Source organism: Salvelinus alpinus, chromosome 24 (genome assembly GCF_045679555.1).
Source record: "Salvelinus alpinus chromosome 24, SLU_Salpinus.1, whole genome shotgun sequence".
Classification (NCBI taxonomy): Eukaryota; Metazoa; Chordata; class Actinopteri; order Salmoniformes; family Salmonidae; genus Salvelinus; species Salvelinus alpinus.
In genome coordinates this window covers 22084571-22101574 of record NC_092109.1, presented here as the reverse complement: position 1 = coordinate 22101574, position 17004 = coordinate 22084571, and the positions used below count along the sequence as shown (strand labels likewise).

Here is a 17004-nt window from a genome sequence, read left to right as displayed (position 1 = left end):
TCTTGGCTGATTTCTTTTGATTTTCCCATAATGTCAAGCAAAGAGGCACTGAGTTTGAAGGTAAGCCTTGAAATACATTCACATGTACACCTCCAATTGACTCAAATTATGTCAATTAGCCTATCAGAAGCTTCTAAAGCCAGGACATCATTTTCTGGAATTTTCAAAGCTGTTTAAAGGCACAGTCAACTTAGTGTATGTAAACTTCTGACCCACTGGAATTGTGATACAATGAATTTAAGTGAAATTATCTGTCTATCAACAATCGTTGGAAAAATCACTTGTGTCATGCACAAAGTAGATGTCCTAACCGACTTGCCAAAACTATAGTTTGTTAACAAGAAATATGTGGAGTGGTTTAAAAATGAGTTTTAATGACTCCAACCTAAATGTATATAAATTCCAACTTCAACTTTAGGTGTAGGTGTGTGTTGGGGGGAGGTGTGTGTGTGCATGTAGGTGTGTGTGTTGGGGGGGGGTATTGCTTTTTTAAATTTACTTCTATGAGAAAATATGTTCGTTTTTTCTTTTAGTATGCTTTCTTTCATTATTGAGCATGTTTCATAGATCCTTGAATACATTTTTATCTGACAAATTGATTTCAACCTCATAACAGCAACAACGGCTCCAGAAAGTGTACATTTAGAGCTAGACTGAAAATGAAATATCATACACAGAGAATATGCTTCAAGGGATAGTGTGCCAACTGTTTCTCACTAAACATTGTTCATTCTAAACTGTAGCTTTGTCAACAACCCAAATATTTAGTGAACTTTCCCTTTCACCTTAAAGCATTTTTTATGTTTTGAGTTGACTTTAGTAGGTTTTAGGATCTTTGCCAACAAAGCAAAATTAATGATGTGTGTCTCACTCTCTTCGTATTCTCTTGTAGAAATGTGGAGATGGAGGAAGAGTGAAGAAGAATTTGGAGGTCACCCAGACATACATCCCACCACCAAGTGAGTTCAGTTAACTCCAAATCCTTCCAGCGCTGTTGTTGTAGTGTAGTTTGTCCTTCTGGCAACTCAACCCTTACTTTTTCTCTTATCAGCTTTGGCATCAGTCAACATTTACAGTACACATGATAACCCCAATGTTGGCACTTAAATGACAGAATTCATAAATTCAAAATGAGTGTATTTTTAAACATGACTCTTCTCTATCGTTGATATGACCCCCAACTTCCCCTATGCTATAATGTGCCATCTTCTTTCCTGTGGAAAACCAAAAGATATCCAAATGAAATCAGCACTAACACTGCTGTCAAATGCAATAATAGGAGAGCCACCGCATTGTCCTCCTCAGCAATTCCCCTCTCTGAACATTCCATCATCCATCTCATTCCAGCCACAGCAGCTGCTGCCAGTCTGTCTCATTTGTCTCGCCTTCCATCGAGCTCCACTTTAACGTTGGGCCCGTTGTCATGGCGATGATGAGTTCAGGATATACGAAAAGAGAGGGGTCGTAGAGGGGATGCGAGGTGGGGTGGGGCCTCTTCCTTAGGAAGGCCTGCAGCCTGACTTTGTGGCCACAATCAGCCAGTAATGACCCTCGGGGGAATCCATTGTGTCCGAGGTCTGGCCGAGCGGCTGTCCGTCCCAAAAAAATTACTGGAGCTATTGTCAGAAACCCCCGAAAACAAAGAGGGGAAGGTGTCACTATTCAAAGGGGAGGACAATCTCTGGGCAGATGAGTCAGGAACTAACCTTGCATTCCTCAACCCTCTGCAAGCCCATTATTTTGGGGTGAAAAAGAAAAGAGAACGAACCCCAGGTTCATGTTTTGGCTTGGAACATAGCTACCCAGCTTTGGCTTGGGACATAGCTCCCCAGCTATGGCCAACAAGTAATTGTTTCCTGCAATTTCCTCATGCAGGAGAAGAAGAGGATACAGGTTGGAGCATCAGCGGCTTGATGGTGATGGGGTTGGAGGCGACACAGCCAGATCCTTGCTGCTCATTTTTGTTTTTGCATCCTGTTTTACTGGCCAGCCCATTCTGGTTCTTATGTAATGGAAAGGTGATGTGAGCGTGTGGAGGGACTCAGGGACTTGTGATGGAGAATGGCTGAACGGGAATCAGTGGCAAGGGAACAACGTTTCCTCCCATTAAACTGCAGGCAACTCCTCATTGACCTAAGCGCTCCTTTTTATCCACGCCTGCCAGGTGACTACACAGTGCACACACCAAACAACTGGAGCCAGCCAACTTTCTGGGCTCTCAGTTCTGCTTCAGAATTCTGGCCTGAGTGTTGGAATTGAGCTTTTCTGACAGTTGAAGCAGACTGACTGCTGATGTTGTTGCTGGGGGTCCGGCCTGCTTTCATTGGCCAGGATGTGACTCCCCCTCGGTTGTCCTTCCTGTTTGGTAGCTGTCCCCCAGAGGGCTCTTTGGAGTAGTAGTGTCGTAGTACAGGCCTGCTGCTGTCCGTCTTCTCCACCTCCTCCCCACCTACAACAAGGCTTCTGCTTCCTGTCTCTGTTTGTTCAGCTTTGCTGTCAAACCCAAACACACAAATAACAAGTCGGTCCATTCTGGAAAACAAATAAAAGAAAGACTGTAAAACAGGTTTCTGTTTAGACATGAACTGGGACAGGGCCTTTGAGTCTGTATTGTTACTACAGTAGTAGATCATTAATTATCCTCCTATAAAGATAACTTTAATCACTTACAATATAATTCATTAGACTTTATTGAAGGATGTATTCTCCACATTAGTTTAATTTCATTGGCACACAAAGGTTTCAATATATTGTGACAGTAGAGCAGTGATGATTAAGTGATTCTAATAAGGTGAGGCGATGAATGATCTTTTTTATTATTTAAAGAACATAGACTATAACATAGACACAATAAATAACAATATTAACCAGATACACATGGCTTGGATGGTGACAAGAGGTGCAGCCAAACAAACAGAATGCTGTCCCTCACCCTTCCTGCATCCTGTCTTTTCTTCAGGAAAAGAGAGAGCGGTCGGTAGCCTAGCGTAGCGCTGAGCCTAGCATGTAGCGCAGTGGCACAGGATGCAGGAGGCTTAAGGTGGCAGGTGAGAGAAACTGCATAGGGTAAGAAACAGGATGGCTTCTGCCCAGGGGACTGATGATTAGCTTCCTCCCAAATTCTCAGGATCCATGTTGGAAATGTTCACTAGTAAGGAAGCAGAAGCAGGGAAACGTGTGTGTGCCTTGGTGTGCATGCATTTGTGCACATATGCTCAATTGCTAGGATGCACACATGTTTGTGTGTGTGTGTGTGTGTGTGTGTGTGTGTGTGTGTGTGTTAGTGTCAGAGGCCTGTGTCAATGCAGCACATGGCCAAGGCCTGTTTTCTGACTTGTCAGAATAGTTGATTTGAGAGTTCTGTCGAGAGAGAGCAATTCTACCTCAGCCATTGGCTCCAGTTGTTTTGTTTGCATCTACGTCTGTAATTGGTGCAACGGCTTGTGCGGGACCACGCCACACACAGGCTACCATGGTGGCACTGCCAGGGCCAAGCTCTGGGACTTCACATCGCATGATGAGAAAGCCAGAACTAGCGAGTACACAACAGCGATAAGCATTTGCTTCCACAAACAGATTTGGCCTAAATTGTACAATGTGCTTAAGACAAAAAAAAAATGTATGAGCTTGTAATGTTAACTGGTTGTGTGCCTAAGAAGTGTGCTGAAAATGAAGAAATCATAGGAGGAATAATAATGGTTTAAATTACAAGCATTTCGCTACACCCGCAATAACATTTGCTAAACACATGTATGTGACCAATACAATTTGATTTGATCTCTGTGATTCCGCTGATATCCAACAATACTACAAAATACCCCAATGTAAGACATGCATTCATGTGTTTCTTCTGTGTATTCTAGCTGTGTGTATTGACTTTGGTCTGTCAGCCGTGCTGGGCATCGCTTTCGGAGGCTTCCTGATCGGAGTTCTGCTTATCGGAGCTCTGTGGTTCATCAAGATCCGCACAGGTGAGTCGGAGTCCCACTATCTGTTTTGTGGTGTTACAATGACATACTTCAAAAGTGTTTTAGAGGTCTTTTTCTCTTGATTTGAGATCTCTCTTAAATTTTACCATGACTTCATTTTAAAACGGTATTATTCTGTTTTATGGGATCTAGGATACCCCACCGGACTGGATGTCGGGTCGACTGCAGTAAACCTCTCAGGTAAGATGCTAGTCACTGTTTCTGTTTGATGCCAGTTACAGTTAAACATAAAGAGCTATATTTTCCATGAATAGGGAATGGTAATGTAGGCACCGCATATAGATCAGGAAAACCTGTCTCCTCCTCCTTTTCTGATCTCTCTCATGGTCTTTCTCCCTCAATCATTCATGCAATCAATCAATCAATCAACCAACAAGTAAATTAGTCTTTATTTGAGGCAGAGGCAACTGGTTTGCACCCCAGAAGCAACAGTTTTGCAAGCTGAAATTTGGTTTGCCATAAATCAAAAAACATTTTTTCTCTCCCCAGGATGTCCTTGCTCTCTGACCAGCAAACGGCAACCCGTTTCTACGAACCCCTCCCCCTCTGAGAACAGTAGTGCTAATGCCAGCATTGGCAGCACTCAGAGCACGCCAACCAGCAGCATGGCATGAGATCATCAGCACCAACGTCTCCCCTTTCCGACACACCGAGGGGCCTCGTGCTATTTGGTCGCTCTTTCACCATGCTTAAGAAAGCATTACCCCCCTCTCTTTATTCACACCACAAACACGCAGCCGCTCTCACCCGTGACCCCACCTGAAAGTGGTGAGGTCGGGGACGGGGAGGGGTGGGAGGAGCAGGAATGGGAGGGTGGGGGGCGGCTCTAGTCTAGTCCAGGCTCCTAACATTCACCTCTCTAGCCTCCCAGCAAAAGTTCCAGACGGAGAGTCAGCGAGGGTGAAAAAAAGACCCCGGCTCCCAGCAACAGGAAAAACAAAGCATATCCCCTAAGAACTAACAGGAAATTCATTGCATTCTTCTCAATAAATTGTGCCTCTCTGATGGCGGCACAATATGAGTCAGTCAGTGAAAAAAAGAGACAAAAGATTGACTTTTAAAAACATTATTAGAGAAACTGTTTTTGTCTCTCGACATCCACAGTTGTTGTGATTGGAAATGTCAAGGCCCCTTATTGTAGGCAATTTAGAGATAGAACAGGTGTCAGTCCAGAATCTATCACATTGACTGTAGTTTTAATTAAAATTGTATTACTGTATATGGGTGGCTGGAAGACACCATGTCAGATTTGAAGATTTCAGACAGATCAACAAAGCTAAAATATCCAATGTTCTCCTCCAATACCAAGGGGTACCTGTCTTTATATGAGTCAGGAAAGATTGGGAAAAGGCTACCTCGTAATTTATGTAGATGTCGGATTGTTAAGCACAAGCATGAGAATGGGTTATTCTGGTGAGCTAGTCAGATACCTTATTTTTTTGTTTCTCTCTTTCATTCCGTTTCACTTGAGTTACAATGCATTCGGAAGGTTTTCAGACCCCTTCCCTTTTTCCACATTTCGTTACATTACAGCCTTATTCTAAAATGGATAAAAATATTTAAAAAAAGCTCATCAATCTACAAACAATACCACATAATGACAAAGTGAAAACAGGTTTTTGCAACAAAAAAACAACGTGACTTATTGTCACGTTCGTAATAAGGACGGGACCAAGGCGCAGCGTGTGTTGAGTTCCACATCTTTATTTGCAGTGAAACTTCCAGAAAAAAACAATAAACCAACAACGAAACGTAACCTCAGTGGTGCAACATGCACATACACAATATCCCACAAAACAGGTGAAATTAAGGGATTCCTAAATATGATCCCCAATTAGAGGCGACGATTACCAGCTGCCTCTAATTGGGATCCATACAACCCAGCCACATAGAAAATCAATGACTAGAACACCCCCCTAGTCACGTTCTGAGGGCTCTCATGGTCAGGGCATGACACTTATTTACATAAGTATTCAGACCCTTTGCTATGCGATTCGAAATTCAGCTCAGGTTCATCCTTTTTCCATTTATCATCCTTTTCTATAACTTGATGAAGTCCACATGTGGTAAATTAAATTGATTGGACATGATTTGGAAGAGCACACACCTGTCTATATAAGGTCCCACAGTTGACAGTGCATGTCAGAGAAAAAAAACAAGCCATCAGTTCAAAGGAATTCTCCTTGGAGCTCCGAGACAGGGTTGTGTCAAGGCACAGGTCTGGGGAAGGGTACCAAAACATTTCTGCAGCATTGAAGGTCCCCAAGAACACAGTGGCCTCCATCATTCTTAAATGGAAGAAGTTTGGAACCACCAAGACTCTTCCTAAAGCTGGTCTCCCAGCCAAACTGAGCAATCGGGGGAGAAGGGCCTTGGTCAGGGAGGTGACCAAGAACCCGATGGTCACTCTGACAGAGCACCTGAGTTCCTCTGTGGAGATGGGAGAACCTTCCAGAAGGACAACCATCTCTGCAGCACTCCACCAATCAGGCCTTTATGGTAGAGTGGCCAGACTGAAGCCACTCCTCAGTAAAATACACATGACAGCCTGTTTGGAGTTTGTCGAAAGGCACCTAAAGGACGCTGACCATGAGAAACAAGATTATCTGGTCTGATGAAACCAAGATTAAACTCTTTGGCCTGAATGCCAAGCGTCACGTCTGGAGGAAACCTGGCACCATCCCTACGGTGAACAATGGTGGTGGCAGCATCATGCAGTGGGGATGTTTTTCAGCGGCAGGGACTGGAAGACTGGGTCAGGATCAAGAGAAAGATGAACGGAGCAAAGTACAGAGAGATCCTTGATGAAAACCTGCTCCAGAGCGCTCAGGACCTCAGACTGGGGCAAAGGTTCACCTTCCAACAGGACAATGACCGTAAGCACACAGTCAAGACAACCCAGGAGTGGCTTCGGGACAAGTCTCTGAATGTCCTTGAGTGGCCCAGCCAGAGCCCGGACTTGAACCCGACCAAACATCTCTGGAGAGACCTGAAAATATCTGTGCAGCTACGCTCCACATCCAACCTGACAGAGCTTGAGAGGATCTGCAGAGAAGAATGGAAGATCATACCCAAATACAGGTGTGCCAAGCTTGTAGCATCATACCCAAGAAGACTCAAAGATGTAATTGCTGCCAAAGGTGCTTCAACAAAGTACTGAGTAAAGGGTCTGAATACTTATGGAAATGGTAATATTTCAGTTTTTAATTTGTAATATATTTGCACAAAAACTGTTTTTGCTTTGTCATTATGGGGTATTGTGTGTAGATTGATGAGGGAAAAAAACGATTTAATACATTTTAGAATAAGGCTGTAACGTAACAAAATGTAGAAAAAGGGAAGGTGTTGGAATTCTTTCCAAATGCACTGTACATCATATTGTTTTGCTCCAAGCCATCTGTTACATACAAGCAGAATTTATAACAAAATGTCCATGCATGTCAATGTTACTTAGGAGCCTTTGCGAATTAATAGTTTTTATAGTCCATTTAAAAAAATATAATATTTATCTGAAATTGTATTATGTCTAGATAGAGACACATTTTACTTTCCTCAATGCAAACTAAAGTCAACCCCAAAGCAAGTTTTTACCCAAAACATTGTGAGATTTGTAAAGACCAACAAAAAAAAGATGAAAAATGAAGATTTAACATCTAAATGATTGAACTCAGGAAAAACTATATTTGACATTATTGTAATTTAGGGACAAATGATTGATGTCCAGTGCCAAGAAAAATGGAAATCAGATGTGATAGATGGTTGAACCGTAAGTGTAAACCCATTCTGTGTGTAATTGTACAAATGTAAATGTATTTTTATTGTATTGCCTCTTTTTACCTCTTTGAAAATGCTCTCACAATACAAAGAAAAGCTTTGTGATTATGACCTGCTGGGTATAAAGACATTCCCTTCAAACATTCCATTCAGCCATGTCTCTTAAAGAAACAGCAATACTGTACCAAAAATAATTTTTATGTTTTTATTGTTATGATTGTACTAGTTATTGTTCATTACACAAATGTATATTTGTTGAGTAATTAATTATTAATTAGTCATTCATTTGTTTTGATACTGTCATCAAAAGCAGCCATCTTAAAACCAAGTGAGCTTCCTCAACCAAACACTGTTTTGAATGGACCAATATGTTTTTTTCCCCCCACCTAAATAATTATGTAGCTAACTAATAATGCATTGTGTGTGTGTTTCTATGTGCATGTGTGACTGAGTGAGTGCATGCATGCAAGTGTGCATGCTCTAACTTATTCCGTTCAAATATATACATATATAGATATATATTAAATCAAATAGCTTAGTACACACCCCAAAACTTTTCAAATGTTCAAATCAAAAGGCTATTGCGCAGAAGAATGTGGACAGTCGCGTGCATCGCAAATTCAGAACCTCTGGACAGCAACATAATAAACTGAAGCACTGATCATTGGGAGCGAGATCAGAAATAGGTAGCCTCGCCTACAAAACTAAAACACCCCATATGTTCAAATCAAAAGTCCTGATTTAACATGACATTAATAACATAGCCACATCCCGAGTACCCGGTGCCGACACGTTCAGAAATCAAAAGATGGTTTGTGCAATAGACCGCTGCGCCACTCGGGAGGCCCCATTGAAGTTATTATGAGCCACTTTTAACCCACAATAGTCAGCATATAAGGGGAACACTGGCGTCCCACTGAACTGAACCTCCACAGGCAAGCAACAGTGAATGAAGGGAGTGTTGTAGTATCAGACAGTCTGTGACAGCTAGGCTCTCTGAGAGTACTGACAGAAAGCAGGGTAAATCAGATGGGCTGTCAGTTAATCCAGTCGTTAACCCAGCAGATTCTGGCCCAGCCTCAGAGGGCTTCCTCTGCTCATAGATACACATGAGCCAAGCAATCCTCAACACACGACACATTTCCCTTTCTCACAATGTTAGACACTCGCGAGGCAAGGCGAGCAGACTATGTTGTGTGTTGAAGACAGAATATGTGCATGTATTACGAGAGAGTGTGTGTGTGTGTGTGTGTGTGTGTGAGAGAGAAAGTGAGTGTTTGTCTTTCGGGAGGTGTCTTTGTTTAAATCCAGAAAGGGGGACTTAAGAAGTGGTTATGAGCTCTTTGTTATTGAGTGATACACTCAATGCAGCTCTTGAATTGGGAGGCTCCCAAACGTACAAGGTCTAAGTGTGTAAGAAAAATATCATCCAATATTTCTTGCATCATATGCAATTGAAATCACAAAAAAAAGGTATTACTTTTTTTGTTTTATCACATTTAAAAAAAACTAATATAATATGTAAAAACGGAATACATTGAAACTCATCTGGACAGACAGCAATAATAACATTACCAAGTATCTTAACCCTTGAAATGTATTCACAGGAATACGTTTTTCTGTTATCTATTTTTTTCCTATAAGCAGCAACATGAAGTCATTTCCCTAATTTTGATCTATTCTGGGCTGCTGTGTTAGAAATAATGCCTTAGATTAAAGGCTTGTTTGTGCCTGGGTATAATGTGTCTATACAGGATGTCACCCTTCAGGATTGTTAACAACGTTGTTAGAGTCTGTCATCTTAACAAAATTACTGCTCCAATTCTATGCATGGATGAAAAATGCAGGGAATTCCATAACCCTGGCTAAAGTGCCTTTTATGGTGCACTGAACAAATTCAAATGATACCGTATGTTGTCTTTTGAAAAGTATATATGTTTTTTTGTGTATCAACTGTCTTAATAAAATTAGTTTATGAAACTAATTGGGTGTTTGTGATTCTTATTGTGATATCTTCAGATCTATTATGATTCCCTTGCTGGCTTACATGTAAGAGCAGGGTCAAGGTCAGAGGAGTTAACATTGCAGAACATAGCTGCTGTGAGACTCAAGCATAGAAAGAGAAGCAACTCAAGCATCTGCTATGCCTTGGGTGTCCCACAATGTTATGCTGCGTTCATAACCAAGTGAGAAGGTGGTATTTACCTCATACGACTAGGAGAAATCCACTTGAATGCCCTTCTGATCATGATGAGACGAAAGGAACAATTATGCGTTTTTAAATTAGAGAAGTTGGAAATAGTGTATTGTTAAGTAGCACACATTGATGTATTTGTTGATTAGGAGTGGTCTTCAAGGATTAGTTCTATGTGTATAAATGGCAAAGTTGACTTTTCTGCCTTTGTGTAGTTGAAGGTCAGGATTACATGGGATATAACACACACACGCACACTGTTTACTGTATGTCAAAGTTTACATTCATATAGTAGACTAAACTCCACTCCAAGTTGAACAAAGTTTCTGATGAACTTCAACAACAGAGTGGAGCAGAGATCAGGCTTTGTGGAATCTAGATCAGACTACATCCATTTGTCTAAGGTCAAAACAAAATGTAATCATGTACGTTGTACCTATGTTTGTCCTCTGTAGTTGCATGCCCTTAATTGTTTGCTGAAATCCTTACTTTTACAATAAACGTTAATAAAATACAACCAACTTTTTTCTAGTTTTTGTTGATGTAATCGGCGCTTGATTTCACAAAGGCTGGTCTCTGCTCCACTCTGTTGGTGAAGTTCATCATAAACTTTTGAGTTTAGTCCGCTAACATTCATACTGCTTGTTTGAGGATGTCAATGGATGTATAAAGCAGATGAGACATTAACACTTAGATGTCTCTGACTCAAGCTAAGAAATAATCTGTTGAAAGTTGTCTGTGAATGTTGACATAGTTAATGACCGAAACATCTGCATTAAAGTATTTTGGCTTGATTGGTTTTCATTTGTTTGCAGCAGAAAACGTACGTTGGATAGTAGCAAGTTTTTCCACATTTGCTTGCTAGTGCAGTGGGTTTTAGCTATCTATTGATTAGATACTGAATGTGAAACTTGACTCTAGTTGGCAGCTATTTTGCTACATTAGTTAGATAGAAAGCTAGATAACCTAGCTAAGTGATGTTAGCTAGCTGCTAGCTAATTAGCTAGCTACAATATTCTAGCTTACAATGTTAAGGCTGCAATATGTAACTTTTTGGGCAACAAGACCAAATTCAAATAAATGCGATAGATGTGTTCTATGTGCACTATTTCTATGCTTCCAGTTCTTAAGTATCATTTTTGCATTTTTTTACTTTCAGTTTTGTACACCAGCTTCAACGATCTGAAAATACAATATTTTTGGTTATGGAAAATATATTTCACAGCAGTTTAGATGGTACAATTATTCTCTACACTACACTTGTTTTGTCAAGTAAAATTAGGTGAACTATTCAAATTTTAGCAACCAGGAAATGGCGGAGTGATTTCTGCATAGTGCTTTAAGATAGCAAGTAAAACTTGTATGTTACTGACCGCCTCGATTCGGTCTTTTGTAGCAAAATTTGAAATTGTGTTTTTTTACATTGGATTACAAGTAGAGACTCATACACTGCAGTTGAAGAACAATGGGAAAGTAATTCTGCTTTGAAAGTTGATACCCCACTTTTGAGAAAATGGTATACCTACTGGAGAGCTCTTCTTTGTCTACACCATGGGTTTGTAAACTTTTTCAGCCTGGGACCCAAATAAGAAATTCTGTGTTTTCCTGGGACCCAAGCATAGGAAAATATGCAACTATACATAAATATTGGTACATTTCATTGCCATTATGCCTAAAACAAATGCAATATAGACAAAAAATAACAATGAAATTAAAGATCCATGTAAATATCTATTCATGTTTATTTCCCCCCATTAAAAACACTCGACATCTGTCTAGGTTGGAACTGTTGCTGTTCAAATATAATAAATAATTTTCATTCTGAACTGGAATAAACTGATTGATCACATCACACAGATGAATAACAGAACACACTCACAGGCTCAGTTTTTGATAGTGCAACCCTAAGTAACAGTACAGATGAAAAATGATCAGGCCTACTGTACATCTTACTGTAGAAATTATTATTGAAAGAAAGTCTAGGTTGGAACTGTTGCTGTTAAAATACAATACATATTTTTATTCTGAACTGGAATAAACTGATTGATCACATCACACAGATGTAGACCAGAAAACACACACGCAGTCCTAATGAGAGCATGTCTTGACAGTTTTTGTACTTGTTTTTTAAGTATGTCAGAGTTGAGAACCCTGACTCGCATAGGTATGTGGTGCCAAACTGGACCAGAACATATACTGCTTTCTCAGTCAGGCAGGAGACTGCTTTCTGCTGTAGATTAGCAACTCAGAACTATGTGAGTGTGTTAGCATCTCGCTTCAGTTTATTCCAGTTAAGAATAAACAATATTATTGTATTTTAATAGCAACAGTTCCAACCTAGACTAGTTTTCAACAATATTTCTACATTAAATGATCAGGCCTACTGTACATCTTTTCATCTGTACTGTTACTAGGGTTGCACTATCAATAGCTAGCTTGCATTGGCGAATGTTAGCTATTAGCTGTGTACAAGGCCAGGGGATTGTTTGAAAGGGAAACTCACAACTACTATGAGAGTTGGTTAGTACTCCCTTATTTCTGCTCATCATCACCTGTTATAAAATCACAACAATGCCTTGCTAGCTGACTTACTTTTCCACTGTTGAAGCACTGTTTCCTGAAGCGTTATGGCCTGTTCCGAAATAACTCCATGGGTTTACCATCATGCTGTGATGTTTGGTCAGGACATATTAATTGTTCGTTATGAGAGACTCATTACTAAGCACTTCACACACAAAACACATTGTGGGCGCTCCTCGTTATAAGTTTGTATGAAAGAGAGAGAAACTCATCGCTGTATATGCGTTTCATGACAATTGAGCTCAGTCAGAACTTGTGGCTAGCATTACTCCATTTGATGACAGCGGTGAGTGATGGCGAGTGGGAATGACAAGTTTCTTTTTAAATTTTTAAATTTTATTTCACCTTTATTTAACCAGGTAGGTCAGTTGAGAACAAGTTCTCATTTACAACTGCGACCTGGCCAAGATAAAGCAAAGCAGTGCGACACAAACAACACAGAGTTACACATGGAATAAACAAAACGTACAGTCAATAAGACAATAGAAAAAATATATATACAGTGTCTGCAAATGAGGTAAGATTAGGGAGGTAAGGCAATAAATAGGCCGTAGTGGTGAAGTAATTACAATTTAGCAATTAAACACTGGAGTGATACATGTGCAGAAGATGAATGTGCAAGTAGAGATGCTGGAGTGCAAAGGAGCAAAAAAAGAAATAACAATATGGGGATGAGGTAGTTGGATGGGCTATTTACAGATGGGCTATGTACAGGTGCAATGATCTGTGAGCTGCTCTGACAGCTGATGCTTAAAGTTAGTGAGAGAGATATGAGTCTCCAGCTTTAGTGATTTTTGCAAATCGTTCCAGTCATTGGCAGCAGAGAACTGGAAGGATAGGCAGCCAAAGAAGGAATTGGCTTTGGGGGTGACCAGTGAAATATACCTGCTGGAGCGCGTGCCTCGGGTGGGTGCTGCTATGATGACCAGTGAGCTGAGATTAGGCGGGGCTTTACCTAGCAAAGACTTATAGATGACCTGGAGCCAGTGGTTTTGGCGATGAATATGAAGCGAGGGCCAGCCAACGAGAGCATACAGGTCGCAGTGGTGGGTAGTATATGGGGCTTTAGTGACAAAACGGGTGGCACTGTGATAGACTGCATCCAGTTTGCTGAGTAGAGTGTTGGAGGCTATTTTGTAAATGACATCGCCAAAGTCAAGGATCGGTAGGATAGTCAGTTTTACGAGGGTATGTTTGGCAGCATGAGTGAAGGATGCTTTGTTGCGAAATGGGAAGCCGATTCTAGATTTCATTTTGGATTGGAGATGCTTAATGTGAGTCTGGAAGGAGAGTTTACAGTCTAACCAGACACCTAGGTATTTGTAGTTGTCTACATATTCTAAGTCAGAACCGTCTAGAGTAGTGATGCTGGACGGGCGGGCAGGTGCGAGTAGCGATCAGTTGAAGAGCATGCATTTAGTGATGGCGCACTGAACAGAGAGCGCAGATGCACTTGGCCAAATCAATTCCAGTAATTAATTAAATAATTATAAGTTTACTCTGACATGTCGTGAACCACCATTAAGTGGGTCACGACCCATACTTTATGGCTGGTCTACACCAATGCAGCATGTTCACACCCTCTAAAGCCTTAGCTCCACCCATCTCGTTAAGGATTCACGTGAGGCCATGCAGGAAACACACCATATATCAAATAAAAGTTTAATTGTCACATGCACAGGATACAGAAGGTGTAAATGGTACAGTGAAGTGGTAACTTGCATAGTAGCAATATCAAAAACAGAGTGTCCAGATAAAAATATTTTATAAATATTTTATCATTATTATATGACGCTTACCCGACACACTTGTCTAAATTGATGGGTCATGCAAAGGAATTGCTATAACCACCCCCCAGCCACATCTAGCTAAGTGGATGGGTCACTATCGTCTAGACATGTACACATGTTCATGAAATACAATAGATGGCCATAATCACCCCCAGACACACCTGGTTAACTTGATGGGTCATGTAATAATCCTGCTGAATTGGAGTTTTCTGTTTAAACATGTAACTACCTAGGTAGCTAGCTAGCTAAACAAGGAACCGGCATAATCCCAATTCATACTACTACCAATACAAACATTGTCATAGCTGTAGTATGAATCTGCTAACAAACTAGGTTCAATGTTAGCTAAATAACATTAGGCTATAACTAGCAATGCAAATGGATTTCTGATTAGAATAATATTACTACACAGATCATACGCGTAACGTTATCTAGCGAGCCAGCAAGCTAGCGTTTGATAGCTAACTAACAGTACGCTTTAACTTGCAATAAAAATGACTTTCTGACAAAATTAGAAACGTATCTGAAAATGTAGCTACAATCTTACCCGTATACATGGATGAATGCTTCACGGCAGACTGGAACCATTTAACTCTGTTTTGTTTATAGCTACATCTTGTTTGACCAGCGTTGTGTCAAGTCACGTGTGCAGAAAGTAGCCCATCACTTTTCCCAACTGATCTGTCGACAGCGCCTGCTAAATTTAGGGCATCAAAGTTGTTGAGAAAAGTAGCAAAACTTTTGTAGTTCTCGATGGCTAACATTTATTTTTCAAAAACGGCATGGTAGAAATTACTGTAAGCACATACTGAACAGCCCACATTATAGACAGAAGCAAGCTACATGGCAGACGAATCCAAACTCATCTCCTGGCATGTCCATCCCATCCATTATCTCAGCCAATCATGGCTTTCTGTGTCTAAACCAACTAGGCTCGTTATTCAACAATTTTATTTGTATTTATGGATGGAATATAAGTTTGTTATTAAGGCACATGAAAGTTCACATGTTATTAAGGCACATGAAAGTTCACGTTCCAGACAGCATTTCTGCCAAAAAATGCTTTTTGATAAAAAATAAATGTTTACGTTCAAATGCCGCTCCTGTGAGTAGTGATGTGCGACATACGCCTAGTTTCCTAAAACGAGTTACATATTTCAGTTGAACACGTATTGACTCTATCGCATGCATTGTAGCAGTAGTAGACTTTTCTGGTGGACACTGGAGCTTGGAAATAGCATCAGCTGTTCACCTCTTGCACTTTGTTAATGTATGATTGCATGAATTCCTTCTCACGTATCGTTCTTACTCTTCTCAATGAGCAGCGGGTGCTGCCGTGGGCCCCATCCCAAAGCACTCACAGGCGGCTCAGTCCTCGCGCAGCAGTCCCTCCCAGCTGCAGTCAGAGCAGGAGATGTTCACCCCTCCGTCTCCAGACTGCAAATTAATCGCACATGCGGGAAGCCGCCGCTGGCTGATCCTGCCCTGGCTTACATTCAGGGCGGGATGTAAATGTAAAAAACGAAACTAAAAAACAAACAAAAAATATATATAAAATAAAAAACGAGGTAACTCCGCCAGAGTGTCTCTTTTGGGTCACTTTTGCCGGTCCTAAGCCCGGATAAAGGAGGAGGGTTAGAATTGTGACATAAAAAAAAATAAGAATCGACAGAAGAAAGTTAATATGTAGTTCTAAACATATTTAGGGTGTTTTTTACTCACTTTTTGTCTCTCCCACGACGTTATTCCTCTCTCCTACAGCGTCCATCACAATTACATGCACATGGCCAATTATGCAAATTAGGCGATGACGTCATTTAGCGACTTTTAGGACTTTCCTTACTGAGGAGTTGGCAGCACTGAGTGGGATAATAAGCTACCCTGAAAAGCAATAGGCTATTGTTAGTAAGGTAGTTACCCTCTTCATTAATAAGCATAAATCTCTGTCTGCTTGCAGGGTACTATTATTCTGTTTTTTGTGTGCACACTAGGTGCACTTAGCGCAGAAGAAAGTAGAGCTACCTAGAGAAACATTCATAGGTGCCCTCAAAGCTGCAAGGTTGTGCAGTTGCCTCCAGGGCAGAAGAAAGTAGAGCTAGCTAGAGACATCTCTATAGGTGCCCTCAAAGCAGCAAGGTTGTACAGTTCTCCCCAGGGCAGAATAAAGTAGTGCTAGCTAGAGACAGGTTCATAGGTGCCCTCAAAGCAGCAAGGTTGTACTGTACATGTGTACACATTCCAGTCCCATGTTTCCCTATCAATTTCAAAGAAGAATTAAATCCCATATGCCCTAATCTCATCCTACACAACACAACTTCCTCCATTCTGTTCCCATTACATGACACTCCCGTACAGGTTTCCTTGTATTATTAAAATGTATCCCTTACTACTTTCATCCCATTGTCTCTGCCAGCAAACTCATTTTTCCCGAATTAATGTTTTCATTTCTCCTCTACAACTGTACCTGTATATCCACAATATTATTATTCCCTGCTTTTTTTTGTTGCTATTACAGTGCCTGAATTGAAAATTGATAACATTTAGATTTTTTGGGGCACTGGCCTACACACAATACCCCATAATGTCAAAGTGGAAATATGTTTGTTTTTTTACAAATTAATAAAAAATGAAATGCTGACATGTCTTGAGTCAATAAGTATTCAACCCCTTTGTTATG

General features: G+C 40.7%; 1 protein-coding gene across 2 annotated transcripts in view; it reads left to right on the top strand.

Moving 5' to 3' along the window:
- Nucleotides 1–9747, top strand: part of LOC139552314 (endoglin-like) — a 50132-nt gene extending 40385 nt beyond the window's left edge. For both annotated transcript variants that reach the window (XM_071363928.1, XM_071363927.1), the window contains exons 11-14: nucleotides 893–959; nucleotides 3864–3971; nucleotides 4122–4169; nucleotides 4479–9747. In XM_071363928.1, coding sequence (XP_071220029.1) covers nucleotides 893–959; nucleotides 3864–3971; nucleotides 4122–4169; nucleotides 4479–4603 — 348 coding nt within the window. In that variant the 3' untranslated portion in view covers nucleotides 4604–9747. The remainder of the gene's footprint in view (nucleotides 1–892; nucleotides 960–3863; nucleotides 3972–4121; nucleotides 4170–4478) is intronic.
- Nucleotides 9748–17004: the final 7257 nt, after the last annotated feature.